This window comes from Coloeus monedula, assembly GCF_965178545.1.
Source record: "Coloeus monedula genome assembly, chromosome: 6".
NCBI lineage: Eukaryota > Metazoa > Chordata > Aves > Passeriformes > Corvidae > Coloeus > Coloeus monedula.
This window is the reverse complement of record NC_138786.1, coordinates 54,242,439-54,265,132: the sequence shown is the minus strand read 5'-3', so window position 1 is coordinate 54,265,132 and position 22,694 is coordinate 54,242,439. Positions and strand designations below refer to the sequence as shown.

Below are 22,694 nucleotides of genomic sequence, written 5' to 3'. Positions count from 1 at the left end.
AGGGTGCTAAGCAGCACTGAGTACTCACTCTGGGAGGTAATAAGTCCCAGCTGGTAGTCTGGATCTGCATCTATTCACCTTTTCAGCATTTGTAGTTCATGCATGGGAAGTGGCACTGTACCGTACTGAACCAAGGACACAGAGCTGGGAGGGTATTCGGAAGTCTTTTGTTCCAGAATCAAAAGAAGCCTTTCCTGCCTCCTACTTGGGATTTGATGCTTTAGAAACTGGTTGCTCAGATACCAAACAAATCTTGTGTAGACTCCCTGTTAAAACAAAAGCATAGAAATTTATGTAACCAAATCCCTGCTTTGGATTGTGACCTTACCAGGCCCTATTCATTAATTAGGCTACACTGAAGCTTTACTCAGATCCAAACCTGACACTGATGCAGCTCACTCTGTAGGAGGCACCGTTGCTGATGGGACACATACCACACATGCTGTTTTAATGCCACATTGACCACAGGTGAGCTTGGCATTAAATACAGTGTGGCAGAAAGACGTGTCCTACCTCTCTCTGTTAGCTGCTGTCTGTGAAGAAAAAAGCCAATTTGGCTATCCAAGCTGATGACTTTTAGCTCAGCTGGCAGAAGGGCTGCACCCCCTGTGACAGCAAGTCTTGAGCTCTGAGCCTACAGAAAACCCATGTTCTTTGTGGTATCAAAACATGAAACTAGCTCAATGCTTCGGGCATTTCTACCTGCCTTCCTAGTTCCCAAGCCTCTGCAACATAGTTCTTTATGGGTTAATGGGAAAACATAACTCTACTGGTTTCTTGCTCACTTTTCTACTGCTGTAGGATGTATCTGCCCATCATGCTGCTCCCAAGCCCACACCCTCACTGTAAGTTCCAGGCTTGATATCCTGCTGAACTGGGTAGTGAGAGTCACCTCACTCTGCTCACCACTCCGGTTTGCTCCTTTCTGAGCAGCCTTTGGGAACTACCTGTCCAGTCAGTCTGTCAGCAGCAAACCTTCAATTCCTCTTTCCTGTTTGCCTGCTCTCCTTCTCAATCTGCATTTAGGTAAAGACAAGTTTACTGCTGATTTACCACAATAAAAACATGAGATGGCTGGTTTTGGGGAAAATGACCAGGTAATAAATAAAAGGGACAGCTCAGGCCTGTTGAAGTCAAAGACTGATACCATGCATGAGCACCCACTTGTGCAGGTATCACCTCTGTGGAGAAAGACTATTGGAACCAACACCTAGAGTGTAACAAAAATGGATGTCTTACACAAGTCTAACCACTTGCCTTTTACAAGTCTCCCAAATTGTTGTAATGACAAATCTTTCTTATTTATGCTTGTGACATATTGGTTCTGAAAATAAAAACAACCAAACCAAACCCCACTTATGTTACAGCTCTTACAGGTGATGTCATGTGTTATTAGCCTGCTGGTGGCATTGCTTTTGTGCCTCCTCTGCAGTAAAAAGCACTGTTTTCAGACAGGCCATCAATAAGCCCTGAATGTTCTCCTGGATAAGAGAAGTGCTGGAGGACTAGTGTGCAAAACTGCTGTGTGTTCACAGCACCAAATGACTGTACAGGCCATTCATTTCTGAGTTGGACTTGATGATCCTTGTGGGTCCCTTCCAACTCATAACATTCTGTGATTCTGTGAAAATGACATCAAAGGAAGATGCACTCATTCTTCACCTTCAAAATTCCTGACTTTCTGCTAATGTCATTCAGATCTACCAAGCAGAAGGGACATAAGAGTACTTAAAGAAGTGAAAGCAAGGTGATACCACCTGCATAAAAGAATCAAGCAAAGCAATAGAACATTAAATGCCTCTGACAGATAGATGTTCTCATTCCCTCATATAATTACAGGAATTGTTCCCTTTGTCCAATCTTAAATGCTTCATGGAATGGAACTGCCACCATTTCCTGACAACAGCACAACATAGTAAGTCTTATGATAAGGAAATCCTTCCTGCCATTAAGCCTGTTCTTTCCTCGTTCATCTTCCACAGGTCAGAATTACTTTATTCAACATTCCCTGAAACCATAATTTTACTTCTACTCGCCCTAGCAACCATGAATTAAGGTAGGTATTCTTTCAAGACTCTCACTTCCATCCCTGCCCCCCTCCCCAAGCGGGAGGAGCATTATCTCTGCTCATACTGGTTTTCTCAGAATGTTTTTCTGAAATTCATGTGCTTCCAGCTGTTTGCAGTAACCTTGATGTAAACACATCAGTATCAGAGGGAAACAAAGTTACATTAGCATTATGCCATGCAATGCAAAAGACTTCACCCCAAACCAGGAACAAAACTGCAAATATTACACAAAACCACTACCACAGGCCTCCTACGACTTGACTATCTTTTGAAAATATATACTCCTATTTCTCAACCAGTGGCACAGAATGGCTCCCAAAGATACCCCTTACTTATGTGGACTACAGCAGAGACATTGGGATAAAGAGAGGGGGAAAAAAAAAAGATGGTTCTTTCCCCAAGCATCATCCATGTTAAAATTCTATGAGTCACTGCCAAAGAAGAAAGACTATCACATTATAGAAAGAAGATGCATTTATTATGCAAAATCACTTGCTTGGGATGGCTTCCAAAGACATCTTACTTGGCTGAACATAAGCAGAGTTGCCTCCAGAGATGTTATACGGCAAAGCCTTAGGTCCTACTAATAATGTTCCAAAGCCTATCCAGGGTCCATTGTAGTAAAAGCTCTGCCATGAATATATATAGAATTAAATATGAAAGATAAACATTCCAGTATTGACCTGACTTGCCTGGCTGTGTTTTCACAAAGTATTTTTTCAATATAGTAAAAAAAATTTTTGTTTTTCCTCTAGTCAGCAGGGTAATAACTGTGACCAGTTTTCATGTTAAGCTCAGTTCCAGAGCTTAACATGACAACTGAATTCAGATACTCTAAGTCTGTTATTGGGAAAACAGCTAAATACAAGTCAAGACATCAACAATACCAGTACTAGTAAAAATAAACTCAGATTTATTTTCTTTTATTTTTTTGGGCGAAAGCAGTGTGCATATTCCCACTGCAGCAGTGTTTCTGGAGCAGGGATTCTCAAAGATGTTTCATCAGGCACTGCTGATGGACCACATTTGTTTACAGAAGTGTACAACTTCTGTGGTGCTTTCTATTAAAAACTAGATGGAAAAAGTGCAAGAAAATCTAGAAGGAGGTTTTAGTGGTGACCCAGGTCAACCCACTCAAGAATTTGGGAACAGCTATTTTAAATCTACTCACTCTGAACAAGCTGTACTTGTAAAACTAAAAGTAACAAAAGGTGAGAATCTTGAATGCAAAATGCAAACAGAATAATAATATGCAAATCATCTGTGTGAGAGGCCTAATTGTTGGGTCCATTAGACACTGGATTTTTAAAGTACCCATCTCAAGGTCAGAGATGGGTACTTTTGGAAAACCACCGTCACTCAATGTCCTAAAATAATTGTAGATGGTAGATACAATAAGGGCTGTGCTGCTCCCCCCCACATCAACTTTTAAAATTAAAAACTGCATAAAATTTGGTGAAATTCACCCTGAAGAGGGCATGAACAAAGTTTCATTTGTACTAACTGATCAAGGATGCAATTTGTGTCTTTTATGCTGATGTGTTCCACCCTGACTGACTTTGGGAACTCTAGCAGGGAACCCTAGACTTAAAGCAAGAATCCTTAGAGACAGACATAAGAAATTACCCATTTGTCCAGATCTGCAAAAGATTCCTATTATCCCTCACAGAGGCTGGCAAAACTCACCAGGCAGGGAATCCTATGTAGGTGATGAGCCTGTCCATGCTGCCTAGAACAAATGTGCTAAAGGAGACACTGAAGTCTGGGCTCTTGACAGTACAGTTCTGCAGAGACAATGTTATTCTTAAGGTCCCTGAAGCTGACAGCAAGACAGATGCCAATCTGCTTCTAAAAGTGGCTTTGAGAAATCACTGGCTGTATGATTGCAACACTCAGGGATTGAATGAAACACGGCTTTTGAAGTGAAAGCCAAGCTCACCTTGCTTGGTATGCTTTGAAAACTCATCTGGAAAAATATGGCATCTCTCACCCATTAAAAAAAAACCCAACCAAACATCTGTTACCTTCCATCTCAAAAGTCTTCTATTAAAATCAGGTTTAGGAAGTCACTATATTGCAAGCAGCCAGCAATGGTGAAAAACATGCTGCAAAGGACTAAGGAAGAGGTTAAACAAATATCTGCTGGTTTAAGCACCGTCTTTATATTAAAACCAAAGTTGAAGTAGGAGGAGCTGCTTCACTGCATCCCTGGACCTCAACTCCCATCCTATAGCAATTAGAAATGACAACATGGGGAGGAAGGAAAGAAAGTGCCATACAAAACACAGTTGCCTGGGTTTTCCTGGAAGGATTTGCTCTATATGGGCATCATGTAAATGCATGAAAGGATAGGAGAAAGAGCTCCAAAGAACAGTATGAAAAGCCATCAGCAGGCCTTAAAAGCAAGGAGATTCAGCTCCCCAGTGTATCCATTCCTAGTATGGACAAACACGTTTCAGATTTTGTTGTTGTTTTAATCAGGCCTCATGTTGGCAGTATTTTAAGTAATCAGCTGATGAGACCTGAAGGCCAACAGATCTCCTACACAAGTACCTACGGCATCGACGTTAATATTTAACAAGGTCAGCATCATTATTACAGCAGTTACAGAGAGAACCAACAGTGCTATGCATGTTATTTCAAAGTGTTACACTGATCATTTACCATCTTCTCCCTAACTTAAAAGGTCTGACTTTCACCACAGCACCATGGAACCAAGTGCAGGTCCATTGCTTCACATGTTTTTATCCCAAATTGGGAGTGCTGGGTGTGGCTCATGGAGGGAACAGACCTTAGACCATCTGTTGAGGCACAGAATGGATTTAGCAAGACAAGCGTGGGAGCTGAGCAAGTAAAATCTCAGTCATTCTAGCAATTACCCTACTTACTTTGCACTTCCCAGCATCAGCTGGCTGGTCTGTTCCCTAGAACAACCAGGGATTGTGGGGTTTTCTTGCTGGCAGTTGCAGTTTTTCCCCTGCAGCTCAAGCAAATTCATTCTCTATGGTACATCCCCCTACTCTGTAGCCAGGCACATGTGCCAGGAATTCTGCTGGGGGCTTCCCTGGAACTTTCCTCCCAGTCTTTTTTTTTTTTTTTTCTGGGAGAGATCTAGTTAGCTTTATCTTTCACCTGAGCCAGCAGAACTTAGCTAAATTCATCCAGTCCACATCTAGGGAAAAATACTGCAGCGTGACAGCCTCAGCAAGGAGCCATCTGTGGAGTATTCTCATTTCATGCTTTAAGAGATGTTAACACCTGTGTCACTTCCCCATTCCACACACAAGATACCTCTGCACATCCTTAACTGCAGAGAGCTCTCAGCACAGGCTCCCCACACTGATTAGACAGCAGGTCCACTGAATACAAATAAAGCACGCAGTCACTTGTGCAAACCCAGGATGGTAAGTGCAGGACCTTAATAAAATTCTGTACACATCTTTAGGTACATTTTCTCTGGATATGAGATTCAAAACACAAGTGTTGTAAATGGAAGTCTCCTTCCTTTATCTGCTCTAAGTGTATCTCAGCTGAGGTAATGAGAAAAGTATATTAAAATGGAAAAACAAGTCACTGGTTTCTTCAATATCAGAAATAGTGAATAATGTTTGAAAGATTAATCTGTAACTGCAGCTCCACTCAGTGCTATTCAGCTGTGTACTATTCAATGCCTCTACCAGAATCACAGGCTATAAAAATCCCTGTATTTAGAAGTAATTTCTGAGGGCCAAAATGGAAAGGGTATTTTTTAGTTTGGAGGATTTAGTACTTTTTGGTATTTTATTATCACTGTTATTAGCTTTTACAGAACAGAAATCAAAGCTTTTATATATGTGCATATATATATATATATATATATAAAGTCCACCATCCATAAGAACATGAAGATTCTCAAACAGATCTTTACTTTTCCTATGCTTTTTTCCTCCACTAGCATCAAGCAGGACTTTAACCTTATGTTTAACCTTATGGCTAATATAACAATTTGACAGATATATTTAAATAGATTCAAGTCAGGTAAGACTCAAGGACCAAAGGAATCATCATGGTAATTTCACTCAGCTTCTAGGGCGATACCAGCCACAGAACATTCTAAAACATTTGCTGCACTGAACCCAAACCTCACTTCCCATCTCAGTTTCAAGCAGTGAGAAATCCATAACTGATAACCTAGATATAGCTATTCCAAACACTAGGGAGATAATTTCATTCTTCCAGACATTTTAATCTTTATTGGTGGAGCTCTGGTTGTAGTAATTCACAAAAGATAATGATTGCAACTCAATTTTTGCTTTCCAGTAATTAAAATCTAGTCCTATATATTACAATTTCTCTCTGTCCTGCTGATACGAGAGTGGTTATTTTTAACTACAATAACTCATTATCAAAAAATCAGGGTTTTGTCTGGCAAGGGATCCATCAGTTTTCTTAGCTGGCTACTTGCCACCACAATACTATTTCCAACATGTAACTTTTGCTTTCAGAAGGCTGCAAGAGGAATACAGCTTGCATCTCACATTTTACATTTTGGAAATCCTCAATCCAGTCTTACCTCTCTACGCCTGACAATAGGGATGGGATGTAGACAGGACCAGTTAATGTAAAATCTGGAGACTTGAGAACTTACACCAAGGTTATGAGGAGAACTCCATACCTTCATAAACAATTTATGCTTCACTAATTGCTAATTAACCAGGCAAAGCCATAGGCATACAAGCACTTGAATTTCAAGCCTTTATATTCAGAACAGCATTTACTGAAAAGGTGTATCAAGGTTGTTCCTTGAAATCTATCCAGAACTTGCAGAAGCAACTAGCAGAAGCTTACTCATTAAAGGGAGTTCTAAGAGAAAAGAAAAAATATAAGCCAGAATGTCAAACAAGTCTGAAATTACCCAGAAGTGCCTTTAAAATGATCAGCAGAACTCATCTATTGAAAAGTATTGTATGGGATTTACGGCATTCTCACGATCACAAGTGTGTGGGAAGAAGGGGGAATTCTGGTCCATTCCATCAGACACTCTTTGAAAAGGATGTGAAGCAGAAGACATGTGAAACTTTGTACCTGCACAAATAAAGCTATGTTTAGACAATGACCCAAGTTCATAATTGTTTCTCATTCTCAATTTTCCTACTAGTAGCAGTGTTTCATATCAACAGTTCTGCTATCTTACCTAAGCAATTAATGTATTTTCTTTGACACTTGTTAGTGAAAGATTTTCTCTGTACCATTTAACATGATCCTATTTACTTTTATTGCTGTGAGACTAAGAAAACCAAGAGTTTCTCATCTATGTAAGATGGTTGTTTCACAACAACTCATCACAGTCACCTTGCTTACACTGTGACATCAGGATTACTCCTGAATAACAGCAAGGAGCCAGTGCTGTAAGGAGACTACTATTTCCCTGCAGGAGTCAGAGAAGCAGCTCAACCAGTTTGTCAAGATAAAAGCTATGATAATTAGGCAAGGACACTGCCATCTGAATCTGAACAAGATTCCTGGGGCTGGAAGTGTGTTTAAGAGTCAGAAGCCTCATTAATCACTGTTGTTTTCTTGTGTGAAGTTACCCAGGTCCCAACTCACTCAGGAAACAGCTCTCTCCTCTGGGAAGCAAAGCCAAGGTGCTCTCTTTTAAGCCCCAGCTGCAGTCTCAGTAAAATGCCAGAAACACGGGAAGTCCTCAGATAATGTAAAATTCAAGGAAGGGTGCAGTTACAGCACACGTGGTACAATCACCATTTTCTGCTGGACCATTTTCTAGCTGGGACCACAAATGCGTATTTTTCACTGAGAGCTAAAATAGTCAACATGCAATTTTTGTTCAGCATGTAAGGAAAGGCATTTGTTTACTGCTATTACAGCAAGACTATCTTAATATGGAGGCAACAAGCTTAATATTCAAATATGAGATGTGTTTAATTGCCTTTGCTTAAAAGATGAACATTTTGCTGGCTTGATATGCCTGTCACAATTTAAAAAATATGCAAAATAAACTTCACAGTATCACGGTCCTTATATTGTAGTTACCATGTTGTCTGGGGCAACATTAGGGCACGGATTTCATAAGCACAGTCTTTCACAACAACACAATTGCCAGACATAAGAGAACTCTCTTGTAAATCATACAAAAGATGAGTCTTACCACGGTAATTTATTTCTTAAAAATCTAATTTATTGCACTTGTCTTAAAGCACAAACAAAACCAAAAACCTAAATACAGAAATAAAAGTTAAAAAACCCATCCTAATTTTGTTGAAACTACCCTAAAAAGTAGTCTGTAAGAGCTCTTGACACCAATTTAATATTAATGACCATAGCAAGGAACAGTATTATACAGTAAATAAACAACTAGCAAGCTCAAACCATTACTAAGATGACTTTGAAAAATGTAATACAAAAGTGTCACTGTTAAATAATGCCATTGTACTTGAGCATCTGGTGCTTGGAGGGCACAGAGTTTTCTTTCTCATGTCCTTTCTCCAAAGTGATTGATTCAGGAGTTGCCATAAGATACTTTTAAGCTGAATTTCAGCTTCTTTGAGGTCCTCAAGACACCAAGCTATGCTTGCATAAAACAGACTGGGTTACTTCACAAGCTGATTCCATTACCATCCACTTCCAGACAGGCTAAAAGAATCCCTCTGGGATAATCTCTGTATAGAGATGAGATAACAAAGAAGCAAACATATCATCTGTAAAAGGGAAATAAATCTGTCCTTCCTGTAGGACTGAGATCTGACTGAGAACTGACAGCCAATATCACAAGTGCTACTAAAAAAACATGACATAACTTGGTTCTCTCTCCACCAATTCCCATTCTCACCTTGCACCACGTTTGTTCCAAGTTTAGTGCAGTACACGCATGAACTATTCTGAAAGAGAACAGAGGTTAAAAAGAAAACACATCCTTTTTCCATATGTGCTAAGTTCTGAAAACAGAAACATCCCCACTTTTCAACTCTTGGCCTTTCCTCAAGCTGGCTCTTTTACAGTATTGGTTAGCAGCTGCTTAAAACATTCTGATGATTTATAAGCTTAGAACGAACACAAAATAACTCCTCCGCCTACATACTGAACTCAGGTTCTCTCATCTATAGTTCTATTGCTTAAAAAAGATGAGGTATCTTTCAAAGAAGATTTAGTATAAAGAAAAATAAACTGCAATGATTAACTTAGGTTACTTCCCAGTTCATCACATACTCCTGTTGCAACATCTGGTAAGTATAAGACACTTCAAAATTTAGCTAACATAGCTAAAAATCAGAATATTGTTAAGTATTTTCTCACAATATCACAATTTTTAATGGGATATATAGGTAATTCTATCAATTACCCTTTTGTTCTTCCTACATCTAAGTTTGGTACTCAAAACAATATGAGTCCAAATGTTAAAGCACTGGCTGGAGGCACAAATACAGCACAACAGGAATTATGAAAGCTGCCTTGTACATTCCTGCTCTGTACTACAAACCCAACAAGCTACCTCTTCTTATTCCAAACTGGGACTCACCCCCAAAGCTCTGTCAGCGTCCTGATGGCTATGGAAATGGGCAAAAGTCCCCCTGATATTAGGTGTAATCCAAACTTCTACCTTGTGAATGAAGCCAAATTATGAACAAAATTTCTGGAAATGGAAGGTTAGTATAGCCTTGCAATTATTTATATGGAAATGGATCAAACTAAGTTCATTTCAACAATACAGTGTAATCACTATGTTCTCAGATCTTACTAAAAAATACTTCACCATATTTTCCTCCATGCTGCAAGGAAAAATAATTCTAAATGTATGTACAAGAGTCAGGGAGTGATCCCATCAGTACAGTATGGAGTTCCAAGTACAAGAAGAAATTGAGAAATGCTTAATGTTTCTGCTGTAGAGAAATATTTAATGTAACAATTCCTTCTCAAAATCAGTACATTAGTGTGCATGCTGTTGTGAAGTACTCACTTTCATTGCTAGGAAGGTTAAATTAAGAGTTATATTTCCAAAGGAGCTTCTACAGTAGTACAGTATAACAATTGCAGTATGCCACACCTAAAGAGTCTCCCAAAAGATTATGTAACAAACATCAGAACTCACAGCTTGGGGGCTATTTAACAGGTCAGTTTTCCAATACAAAAGTGCTAATATCACAGGTCCAATATGAGTGGCTTTTAGATCCAATATTCTGTACATACATTACAGAAATTCTGTCCTCCTGTTTTTTTCACTGCTTCACAAGCTTGAGAGACTTCATATCACTTCCCATTCATCTTCAAAATCATCAGGGTGAAGCAGAACAGAGGCTTCATTATTTTTCTGCAAACTATGGGAATGGCTAAAGGTCTTAGTGAGGCGCTGGAGCAGAGATCCTGAAGTACTGATTGCCCACAGTTCATCTAGAGGGGTCACTGCAAAGCATAAATTATCCATCTTTTAATTACAGTAGCAGGTTCCAATTCTAAACACTGAATAACTAATATTTGGATCTGTTTTCCCAATTATACCCAGAGAAGGCTTTTACTAATGTGATAAAAGCATCCTTGGTGAAACACTTACAGCGTGTGCAGCTCTCCCTGCATATGGTCAGCTTGAGCGCCATCAGGCAGAACTCAAAGCAGACATCACAATGTTTTGGACAGACTGTCATGCAGAACCAACTTGCCTGTTAAACGTGAGACATTCCCAGGAATCTTCTTCCAGTAGTCTCCTGCAGGATTCTTGTCAGTGATGCCGTATCGACGAGCAACATCTCCATTGGGGCAGCGTGCCCACACAGTCCTGGTACTTAGAGCCAGCTGGCAGGCCTGCAAACCTACAGGGAATTGGCCATGAGGAGAGAATAACCAGGCTTTCCTAGACACTAAATACACTTGCAGAAAATACAATAAAAGCAGATATCAAGACTGCAAAAGTCTACGTATATTTATATTTTTATATATTTATATATTCTTACATGAAACACTGGTGAACAGAAAAGCTTTTTAACTGCAGACTTGGTATTCTCTGCATCTATTGACCTTAAGGGTTATCCCAACATGGATACAATTTGTTATGTGGCCACAGCCACAAGCAATGTCCAATCAGAGGACCTTCATAACACGCTTTTGGAGCCTCCACTGTATGTGTCTACCGCATGGGGAATAAGCCAACAATCACAATCTGAGTTTGTCTAAAAATGGCTAATATTATAGACATTGTGGACTTTTGCCCCCACTTTACAAGTACTCCACAACTAAGTGCCATGAGTAAATGCAGTGACAAATCTTTAAAAAGCAGACAGCATCAATGCACAGTTATTTAGAAAGAAACAAACAAAATTCAGTTTTATTTAAAGGCAAGCCAAAAGTGTAATTAGCTAATCCACAACATATCCAGCACACAGGATTAGTAGAAAGATGTGCAAAATAGCATAAGGTTTTTCTACCAACACCTAGGTAGAAACCTCATGTGATATCACAATTAAATACAAAACCCCATAGAACAACAGTCTCCTACTGCTTAGGAATTCTGCTTTAGTTTTAACTGAAAGGGAACTGTACTACTAACTGTATCACTGAGTGGCAGCAGCCTGAAATAACACAACAGAAATTAACAAAAAACCATCTTATTTCTCCCAGTTAACTACTCAGTGTTTTTAAGTAAAACCAAGGTCCTCTTTAAAAGATAACCCTTATCAAACACTTGATTGCCAAAAAAAATACTTAAGCATCAATATCCAATTTAAAAAGCAACAAGAAAAAACAACTAAACAAAACAAAACCACTGAGAAAATGGCAGAAACAAGGAACTGATGCATTAATTTTTACCTGGTACATGTTCCCAGTCAGTGCCTACAGGCATTTCATCTGTAATTCCAACTCGTACGTGGACATTCCATTTGCTATCAATTGCCCACAACATCTGATCATTTGGACTTGAATGAATGCTGACCAAGTTGATTCCTACTGGCTATAAAAATTAAGCACAGTATTTAAACTTTGTACTACTGTATCTTTGTACTATTGTAGCACTTGTTTTTCACAGAAGTACACAAGAGAAGTAAAATATTTACCAGATACTGAAGACAGGGAGAAATGTAACTGATATTTTATCTGCTATTGTACAAAATTATCCATTTTCCAAGAAGTTGAGCCCTTAGTAAGTACAAAAGCAACATGAATGACTGTATCATTACTGATAATGATATTCATATTTAATGTTCAGCATTCAAGTCTAATAATGCTAGTATTTGCTTAACCACTGCAATTCCAATCAGATACAGTTTCAATTGCAAGTTGGAAGAGGGAAATCTTCCAATGAAATACACAAAATGCAGTATTTTCCTCTTGCCTTACAGGAAGTTTTCCTAACATTACTAACTCTGAATTTTATTTCTAAGCATATTCTAAAGCAGTACATTTTTACAGTCTGAATGTCTCCTCTTTGCAATGAAATTATGATCTGCCTTCTTGCCTTTACTCCACTCTACAGGAATACAATCATGGAACTCGCTGCAGAGCACTGCAGTATTGGAGCAGCCACACCTGCAGGAGAGGATCCACAACACTACCTGTTGGCAAACACAAGCGAAACACAGTTCCCATTCTGTTCCCAGGCATGTCCTTACTCCACCTGCTTCTACAGAGATTTGCCTTAACTACTGTTCAGAAGCAGTGGTACTGACATTATAACATTGGTATTTTGTAGCAAAATATATCACCCAATCAGGCTGGATGATTGCAAATACCCTGCAAAACATGTACTTTGAATAAAATATGCATATTAAAAAAAAAGCTTTTCTCCATACCAGCCTAATAAAGGCACTGCAGAAGACAGTAGGATGTCTGAAACACATCACTTCCTCACAGAGCAGCACTGCATTCCCTGCTTTAGCCTCATGGGCATAAGATGAATTTCCAGAGTGCTAAATAGAAGAGCTAGTAGCTCTCTGTATGCATAAACCTAGGGATACAGAAGCATGATCTGCATATATATATATAACCCAGTCCCAAATGGGCCTTCTGTGTACATAACAGTTACCTGCTTTGGCTTTGCTTTTAAAATTCTGGTGCTGACTTGGGTCTGACCAAGGTACAACCAAGTCTGACTTGCATCACCAAATCAATCCTGTCTATTCAAGTTTCAAGGCCCTTGACAGATTGTCTCCTCATGTTTGCTCTCATTAGGTATTTGCCCTCTGTTGGAAACTTGAGGCTGGTAGAGACTTGATCAAGTATTTACCTGTGGTCAAAGTAAATTCTCAAGTGGCTGCAGTTTGAACCCTTACAAGTAAAGCCACTAATTGTCTTGGAAAGCACTGACTACATAGAATATACAGCTGCCTAGCTACTTTCAGATTGGTATTACACTATTGTACTGAAAAAAAAAATCTCAACCAACCAAGAAAAACCCCCAACCCCAAAACAACAAACCACACCGAAAAACCTCCAAACATATCCAAAACCAACCGACCAACCCATCAAATGCCCAAACCACACTAGAAACAAAACAGCCCAAAACCCCCCACAATTTTCCCATTTGGACTTCTGCCCCTTTGCTGGAAGTGATCCTTATTCCTGGCTTGGTTTCCATTTCTCCCCTCCATCTTTTATTTGCTTCTTTCTACAGGTCCTTGGCTCTCACTCCCCACTTGTCCCTGCTCACCTCCCCACACCGCTATCACGGGGCAGTGCCTCAATCCTGTGCAGCTTCCAGCTCCATGCCATCCCTCTCCACACTTCTGCTCTTGCAGTCCCATGTTTTCACATAAGGGAGCTGGGCAGGTACTAGCTTGTGCAGGCTGAAGTACTGCTTGAACAGGAAACCTTTGCCCTTCAACTTTTTTTTTGTTATTTTATTTTTTAAAATCCACTTATCTCCTTCTTACCACGTTCTTCTAAATAGCCACCTCTCCCAGATTTAGGACTTTCTGCCACCTTTCCCACATGTGGCCCTTCACACCACAAACTGACAGTGTGTCTGCCTATGCCCTGCAATACACTTCAGGTTCCAACCAGGGTCCTTCCCAAACTGTGCCTGGACACCTTGGTGGGACTTCTGTTGCTGAACTGTTGGGATTTGTGTGCCTTGCTCTCCACTCTCATATGTCAGGATCCCATGACTCTCTTCCACTGTCATTTGTCTAGAAGAGAATTCTCTGAGAAAGAGCTAGAGGAGTATTTCCATCCAAAAAGACTTACTGAGTGCTTACACCTAGTACCTAAGCCTGTGCATTACTACAGATCTACAGGTAGTGGAAGCTAAGAAAAGCAGAGAAAACACCCAAAAGGAGAGCCACAAAAGGAGTTGCATGAATCTCAGCTAAATTGCTCCTGATACCACTGCAGGCTCAAGTGTAATCAAAGCAATTACTTCCACCCTATTCTGCAGCACCAACACGTCTAAGAGACAAAAGGAAATCATCAAATTCAAAGTAATGTGTTTAAAAGCTTGGCAAAATATTCTTCTCATTCTTTGCTTTTCTAAGTGAGCTCATTTCCTCCTTAAGTTTTTCCCTACCTCTCTGGGTATTTAACTTCCAGCTTCTCTTCCTTCTTTGTGTTACTTAGCTCTTTCTGATAACCTTGCATCAATACAACAATCTTCTTACTCATTCCTACTGTGAAGGATCCAGGCAATTCCTCTACCCCCTAGCTTTCTGCTGCAGAACAGCCAGTAAAGGACACAACTGACAGGACACCTAGTGACATCATTATACACAGCGGCTTTTGGCACAAACCAGGGACAAGACACTGGAAACAAATAGAGGCAATTCTTAGAGCTTGTTGCAAATGTTTGACCTCTGGGTTATTTTTTACCCAGAAAGCAGCCATCTACAAGTAGAAGTACTCTCACGGCTACCAAAGTAAGGTGGGTAAAATTAATTTTAAATTTTCTTGACACAATGTACTATCTTCTTGGAACAATCATGCTGATATTATCTCAGGTATCTCTCATTTTCACTAAGTTCTAATTACCATAAGCATGCTTTAAGTATTTTATAGTTTATATAACAAGAAAATCTCTGCAGCTACAGTTAAAGGTTATATAGAGTTCTCTCACAGCACTAAAGAGAGATATCTGTGCAAATTCATAAATCTGCTGATAACATTTCAGAGACTGATAACCATGAAAATTAATAAATTATTTCAGTGTAGCCTTTACAAGCTGGTTTAACTTCCAAAAGCATTCATGAGATTTATATACCCTGACTGTGAAACATGTCCTATTTGTAATTTACTGGAGAATCTGGAATTTTAAAGAACCTTGCAGCAGTCTCTCAGCCTTCCTGCTCTGACACTGACACACCAAACTGTTTATACATTTATCCATAATATTCATCACTGTGAGAGATCAACTGATTATGGATCATTCATGGATCCAGTGCTATTTGATAAAAAATTACAGAATATTGTTTTTCTATTACTTGTAGTGCCAAAAATTTCTAAATTCTAAAAATCTCAGAAGTCTGACTCTTTTAGCCAGTCAGATCTGAATGCAGATTCCCCACCCTCTGGTCTTGTGCCTTAGCTACAAACATCCCAGTCACTCTGTCTTGTGATATGAAGAATTTCCCGCCACAACCATGGACTGCAACACTATCAACTACATCCTTTTCAACGTTAAAGCAATATACTACAAGATGTAGATATATTTGTTGTCTGCTACAAATAAAAACAACAAAAAACAGCTTGCCACATGTCTGTTGAGAAAACAGTGTTGATAAAATGAAGTAAACTTGAAGGAATCACGTAACTGGCGAATTGGTAAATGGTATCAAGAAACAATGTCTATGCTAAACATATTTAAGTTATCAAGTTGTCCATTAGCTTTATAATTCTGCACAAGTTATTTCCTTCCTTTCTGCAAACCACAGAGAAGTAAGTTTCAGTGTAAGAATTTAATTTAAACAATAGTATCAAACAAAATCCAAAGTAAAAACTAACACATTCTCCCACCCACTCTCCCCTACATACTACTCAAAAGTTTTGTCTTATTGGTCACAGCTGAACACAAATGGTTAAAGTTCCTTGTCAAGGAAGAAAGGACAAACACACGCACACAAAAAAGGCACCAGAACATTTTCCACGTCACTTTTCAGGAGCACAGAGTCCATGTACCAGCAAACCTCCATTATCTCAGTTCTGCTGCAAATATCCAGGATAAGGAAGACTAAACATAACATTATCAGTCTGTCCAAGCCCAATCCTTTTAATAACAGGTTGGTGGCTACATTCAGCACAAATGTTCTCCTTGCCTTCAAAAGACAAATCAGAAACACCTTCAGCTGGTCCAGGTCAGGCTGCAAGAAGGCCACATCAGAGATACTTCGCACACTCTTGAGCACTGAGTGTATCAGACGAATCTATTTTCATGACTAACAGCATCCAGACCCTCCTAATGAGGACAACAAAGAATGCAGCTTAGAGAGACTCTCCCCCAGTACAGGCCTATTTACACATTATTTTCTGAGTTCCACTTAAATGAAGTCCTTTCAGCATTAGCTTGCTAAATTAAGTGCTGCTTTTTTCTCTGCAGAGAAGTTCAAGGCAATATACAGGAGCAGGAAAGATGAATTTGTGTTTGGTCTTCCTCGATGCCACGTGTTTTTCAGCAAAGCTGGCATTAAATTGTCAGAAAAACATAACTGTTTATTGTCTGTAAAACTGGAGCATTATTTTCCTGAGAAGCCTTAGAACAACAAGGACCCTTTCCCCTACTTTCTGCCTTTAGTGAATAAAGGGACAAAGGCCTCAGTCTATTTATTTCCAGCCAAGGAGATATCTATTGTGCTGTCTATAATGAGCACAATCTGAAAGACAAAGCAAAGCCAAGGAGTAAATTCCTTGACCTCTCCCCTCTGTTAGCTCTAAATTTTTTATTCCAACATTTTTTCCTGCAGAAACATGGGGAAGACAACAATATAAGGTATCAAATCATAGAAAAGAACAAACCAAACCCATGCAACTACTCAACATGTTCTCAGCAGAATCATAAAATACCTTAAAAATACTTAGTACAACCATTCCTTAGAAGGAACTAAAAAAATAATAAATTTCATATAACCGCTTTAGAGACCATACAAACTCCAGGCCTACTCAGGTTTGCCCAACTGCCTTCTGGGCACTGTTTTATAACTAAGATTATAAACTGTAATGTAGGAGATAAGCTCTCTGTAATTACCACTACAGGTATTTTTAATAACATACTGAAGAACTGAACTGTTAGGAGAATAAAAATTAATTTTTTACAGAAATGTGTGTTAAGTAAACACTAAGTGCAAATTCCCACGAAACAGAATGTAGTTTAGCACAAGGTAATAAAAACCTTGTATAAACAAAGCTCTAAGTAACCAAGGCTTTTTTTTTTTTTATAAACACACTTCTAACAAGCACCAGTGAAACACCCTCTCGTGCAGCCTATGCCCATAAAGTGCATCTCTTCAGTTTTTGAAACTTAGATACCTTACCAAGGAGAGCAAAGCATTTTTTTGGGGTTCAGCTGTGACCAAAAAGACAAAATTTTTTGAGCAATATGACAGGGGAGGTAGCAGAGGGAACCACCTCCAGGCAGGAAAGACACACAACGCAGCCCTGGGAAGGCAAATGATTGCTAGATTGGTCTGCAAAGAGAGGTGGTTGGCACCTTGTCCGCTCACAGCATCATCATAAAACAGGGAGACAGTAACACATTATAGGGAAGGGCCTTCGAGCTCCTAATTCAAGGTCAAAGGGTCTGATGTGTCCAGCAGATATCCCAAGGTGTCTCCTTACCCTGTGCAACCACAGCTTGTACCTGCTAGACCACGATGTGCATCCTCTACCCATGAATTTTTATACTGTGATTTTATTTTTAAATAGAGTAGCTCTGAAAAACTCTCAAAACTTAATGATAGTTGTAGTTACTTTATCTGCCCAACTGAATATTAAATGTATTTCTTCATCTCTCTGAAAAATAGTATCAAATTCTATGTTAACTAACCAAAATATGGGAATATTGGAAGAGTTGCAGGTATAAGGAAGTTCCAAGTCATGACCAAACTGAAGTATGAAAACTGACAGTTCTCTTTCCCACAATTGTTTTCAGTGTAAGCCAGTCTTGTCAAAAAGCAAATACACCACCTTGAGATCATGTTTCAGAAGGACACAGGAGGATTGCCTACTGAATTTTCTGGGTGTACCCCATTTTGAGCACTTCCCGTGATCTGAAGCTTCTGGTGCAGATAACAATTGCTATCTCCTGTGACAGGCCACACACATACTTTTCTGAACGTGGTGATAGCAATGCCTTAAAACAAGTATCAGAAGGCTATAACTCCAAAGCAGCAAAATACAGGGAAATACAGTGACAGCAGTTTTCTTAACTAGCAACATAGAGGAAGATAATAAGCACTACACTCAGCAATGGAATCAGCATGAGGTCACTTCAGAAGAAATGTTGGAATTGCATTTTTTCAGCCTCTAAAAGCACCTTTTATGTAACTTACAATTACTTAAGACAGGCATGCCTGTGAAGAATAGCACAGACTTGAACTTAAACATTATGGCATTCTAAATGAGCTAAACAAAAGACATCTGCAGAAGCTTTGATCTCCTATACTTATTTGCAACCCACCTTGAGACAGCTGCTCTTACTACTGCCAAACAGCTTTTCTCTACATCATCTTGAAAAGTGCAGTCCTCCAGGAAAATCTTCTCCTTATTAATGTCTTCAGAGGCCTCACATCAGTGAAGATATATAGAACAACAGACTAGTTAGTCTGGTCTAGAGATAACCAGGCCTAATGAGTGTATTACTTCTCCAACCTAAGCAGACTTTGGCTAATAAAAGACACTTCCTCAGAATCTCATCTTAGCATTCCCAAGCAGAATTCATATCAACTCAGAAGATGTCTGTGCAATGGCTGAGCAATGCAAGCTGGTCTGTGCTAGTGAAAACCACTGGACTTGGAAAGAATAGGCATGTGGATATTGCATCAGAAAGAACAGAGATATCCATGCCAAGTATGTTCAAAAGTAGCACAGATGATTCTGAAGTTACAAAGTATTTTCAACAGAAAAAATCCCTTCCCCTCTAAATATTCAATCCTTGAAGATCATTTCGAACAAACCCTTCCTACATTTCAGCTCAATGGCAAAATCAGATCCTGAGGACAGCTCACCACTTTCTCCTCTAAGAACCACTTAATGCAGAACTGGCTTTAATAACAACAGAAATCTCACTGAGAAATGCAAAAGCAAGGCAGATGCAGAAGAAGAAAGTCCCCAGATCCACATTAAGTGTTCTGTAAGGTAAGCATAATTTTATTTAAATAAAGGAAACAAAACAAAGATGTTGACAACTGTTTCTAACAAGTCAACACTCATCCATAAGGCACAACCAACCTCCTTACCTTTTCTTGACCTACGTTCAATATAAGGTATTGAAAAGAAGTTAAATCTATCCTGTATTGATTTTTCAGAATTACAGATAATTTCCATTAATTTCAAATGGTATTTTTAAACATCCATTTGCTTCATAGTTTTAACAATTTCTGAATAACTGTGAAAGCATGAACAGCCTTAATTCAGTTATTTGGAAGTCTGTGTGTAAGAAAAAAAATAGCTCCTCCTACATCAGTAAGAACTTCTACTACCTGTAGTAACTTCTCTTACTGATGATATCAAGCTTAGAGACACAGTTACCAGGCTGTTTATGGGAAGAATAATAAATCAGAAGTTTCTCTAACTTGAAATACACATACCACAGGTGACAATTTTATGGCAAACTAATTTAAGCAGTGCTCATCTGCTGAGACCCTGGGAACTACAAATGATCAACTAAAGCTTTATGCAGTAGCCAAACATTTCCTTAAACAAACCCCTTGTACTCCACAGTTCAGACAAGCTATGTGGATATTTAAACAGAGTTCTGGATTTAATAAAACTGCTTTTTCAATTCTATTCTCTATGAAATTTGGTCACGAACAAAGAGCAGCAATTAAAGAAGTGGCAATAAAATGTCTCAATCTATTTTTAGAGTAAGACTGATTATTTACAATGAATAGATGACTAATCACTAATTACAAATACTTGTTCTGTTATTTTGTCAGATAAAGTTGTTTAGATGATAAGATGCCTTAATGTAAATCTGAGAAGGTGGTTCTCAAGGCCAGTTTTTAAACTGTACTTGTGGGAAGTAAGAGTTTCTCAAGATGAGATTTTGTCTCAGCATCTTTTTCAGAAGGTACCAGAAATCAAAGCTGAAAGGTTCAAAGAATTATTTTCAAACAGTTCAACTTCGGGGGACCTTTGAAAGCAATTTAAAGACTTTTACCTTTTGATTAAGCTCTACTCTTTAAAAACCTAAATTAGTCTTACAGTCTATACCAATTTTCTATTTTACTTTTAGTTATTGTTCCTTTAGGCCAGAAATCTGAAAAACATTAAATGACAATAAAGATACACACACACAAAAAGATACTCTATATTATCTATATAAATAATACTTTTTCCTGCTCTTTTTTTTTAAATTACATTTTTTATATAAGTAAAAATATATATGTATATTGAGACAAGCTACAGCAGATGATAGTTTTATCCTGAATGTTAACAATAGAATGTAAAAACATTTTCTATTTCCTGGTCTAAAATAATTTAATCAAAGCATTTTGATCACTTTTGTCAATGTCCTTGAAGCAGCTTCCAAAAAGCTGCTTAACTACATAATTATTTTGACTTCTAAGACTGCAGAACCAAATTGATGAATCACAGAAAACATCTATATATAAACTACTACTGCTCAAGATACTCTAATGATGTTATCAACCACTTCTGAAGTACTGGATAAAATAAAAAAGAAGGAGGGCAGAGAACATATGTTATTCTTCATCTCAAGAGATGCTTCAGTAAGGAGGTACAGCGGGAAGGGTAACAAATGAGAATGGGTTTAGTCTTGATTTAAGAAAAAAATACTGCATCACAGAGCCACAGACTGAACTCAGATTATATTCACTCATTTTAGCATGAGCAAAATCTCATCAAAGTCTGTGAATACCTTTGTGAAGTTGTGCAAAGATGGATGCTGTGCAGCTGCAGAACTCCTTTAGGAAGAAGTGACACCATAAAAGCAGAGTCTGCAGCTGCTCACAAGCTGCTCATGAGTCATGAGATCTGGGACAGGCAAGTCATATTGGCTCTGACATTTACTAGGGAATGAAATATCCATAGTTGGTTTTAAATTACGTTATTTGAGAGTGCTCCTGTACTTAAAGCAAGTGAAAAGCAATTTTGATTTCCTTCTTCAAACAGAAAATGGCTGAATCATTCACAAATACTTCTTACAGTATTTCTGTTGCTCTGAACATAAGAGCGAAGCAGCATGAACTGTGGCAAAGTCAGTTAAGGGACAGATAACAGTAAGGTGTTCCTAATAAGGAAATAGAGTTCACTGAAGAGTTCACTCTTCAGACATCATGTTATATTTGTTTTCCAAATACTAAGTTAGCATTTGGAAATGCTTTTAAAGTTCACATATTTTCTTATTTTGCATTAAGCCACTGTAAAAGCATGAATGGCTTGTCCTTTAATGACTTAACATGCTGGAATTGTCTCAAAACAAGCATGTAACCCATGAGTTTTCATCTTCTCTGCAAGCAATGTTTGAATTCTTGCCCTTTCATATTGACTCATTAAATTTGCCATGCCAGGAGCTGGCAAGATAACAGGAAAGGGAACGACACTGCTCTGGGTACCAGAAGGTTATAATTTTTGGAAGGCAACATCATCCAGCTTTGTTGATAAGATAATGGGAAATAATTTGATTTTCAACCTCGTCCACTTTCTACATAAAGTCACTGCATCACATCATTAGCCACAGCAAATCCCAATTCTTGTAAACATCTTTGTATTGAGTAGTTTAACCTACTTCAGGGGAGGAGTAGAGCACCACTTAGTACAGAGAAAATAGTATCAGCATACAGAAACAGCTTTTTGGGCTATTCTCCTGGATAGACCTTTGGTAAGAAGGTACTACACAAGTTAAACTCTCTGTCTCTTGGCAAACTTAGTTTAAATGGAATGTTTCTTCCCTTTTTTTTTTTAAGAATACTGCCTTAATGGGAGATGTCATTACTGACACGTTCAGTCTCCTCTTCCTGCTGCCCTACACCCTTGTCAGCAGGGACAACATGTTACAGATAACATCAGAAAGACCCACTTGCAGCACATCAAGAATGAGCACTGTAACCAAGTGCTTTTTGCAAGTGGTATTGGAACCTATTTATCAGCCCGCCCTGCTATTCTGCAAACCAAGGTACAATTTCTCCAGGACCACATCTTCAGTACAGAATTAGTCATCTAACCCATGCTGTGGTAACTGATGGGATGCATATCTGCAGTTCTCATTTCCCTGTTCCCCTGCCCTTCTTTGCTGTTACACCCTGAGATACACACAAGCCAACAACTGGCCGACAAGAGATAAGCAAAACTAAAAGCAAATTATGTAAAAACCAAATAAATGATTGCAACTCCACTGCCACAGATTTACTTCTATTTCTTAATGTGTACTTTTGAAAGTACCACATATTTCAAAATCTTTAAGAGAAATGCTGTAACATCATAAAATGTCAATCAAGTATGCAAACACATCCAGTGCTACTGTGCTAGATCAGCAGATGGTTC

At 38.7% G+C, this 22,694-nt stretch overlaps 1 protein-coding gene across 7 annotated transcripts in view; it reads right to left on the bottom strand.

The window, feature by feature from the left end:
* Positions 1-7,018: 7,018 nt before the first annotated feature.
* The window catches only part of TECPR2 (tectonin beta-propeller repeat containing 2), a 43,782-nt gene continuing 28,106 nt past the window's right edge, over positions 7,019-22,694 (bottom strand). For 2 of the 7 annotated variants that reach the window (XM_082283807.1, XM_082283808.1), the window contains exons 18-20: positions 11,862-12,003; positions 10,718-10,867; positions 8,229-10,463 (exon numbers count right to left, since the gene is read on the bottom strand). In XM_082283807.1, the coding sequence (XP_082139933.1) occupies positions 10,306-10,463; positions 10,718-10,867; positions 11,862-12,003 (450 nt within the window). In that variant the 3' untranslated portion in view covers positions 8,229-10,305. Of the gene's footprint in view, positions 7,134-8,228; positions 10,464-10,717; positions 10,868-11,861; positions 12,004-18,648; positions 20,449-22,694 lie in introns of those variants that run through there. The other 5 variants (XR_014226514.1, XR_014226513.1, XR_014226515.1 and 2 more) reach the window with 5 other exon arrangements.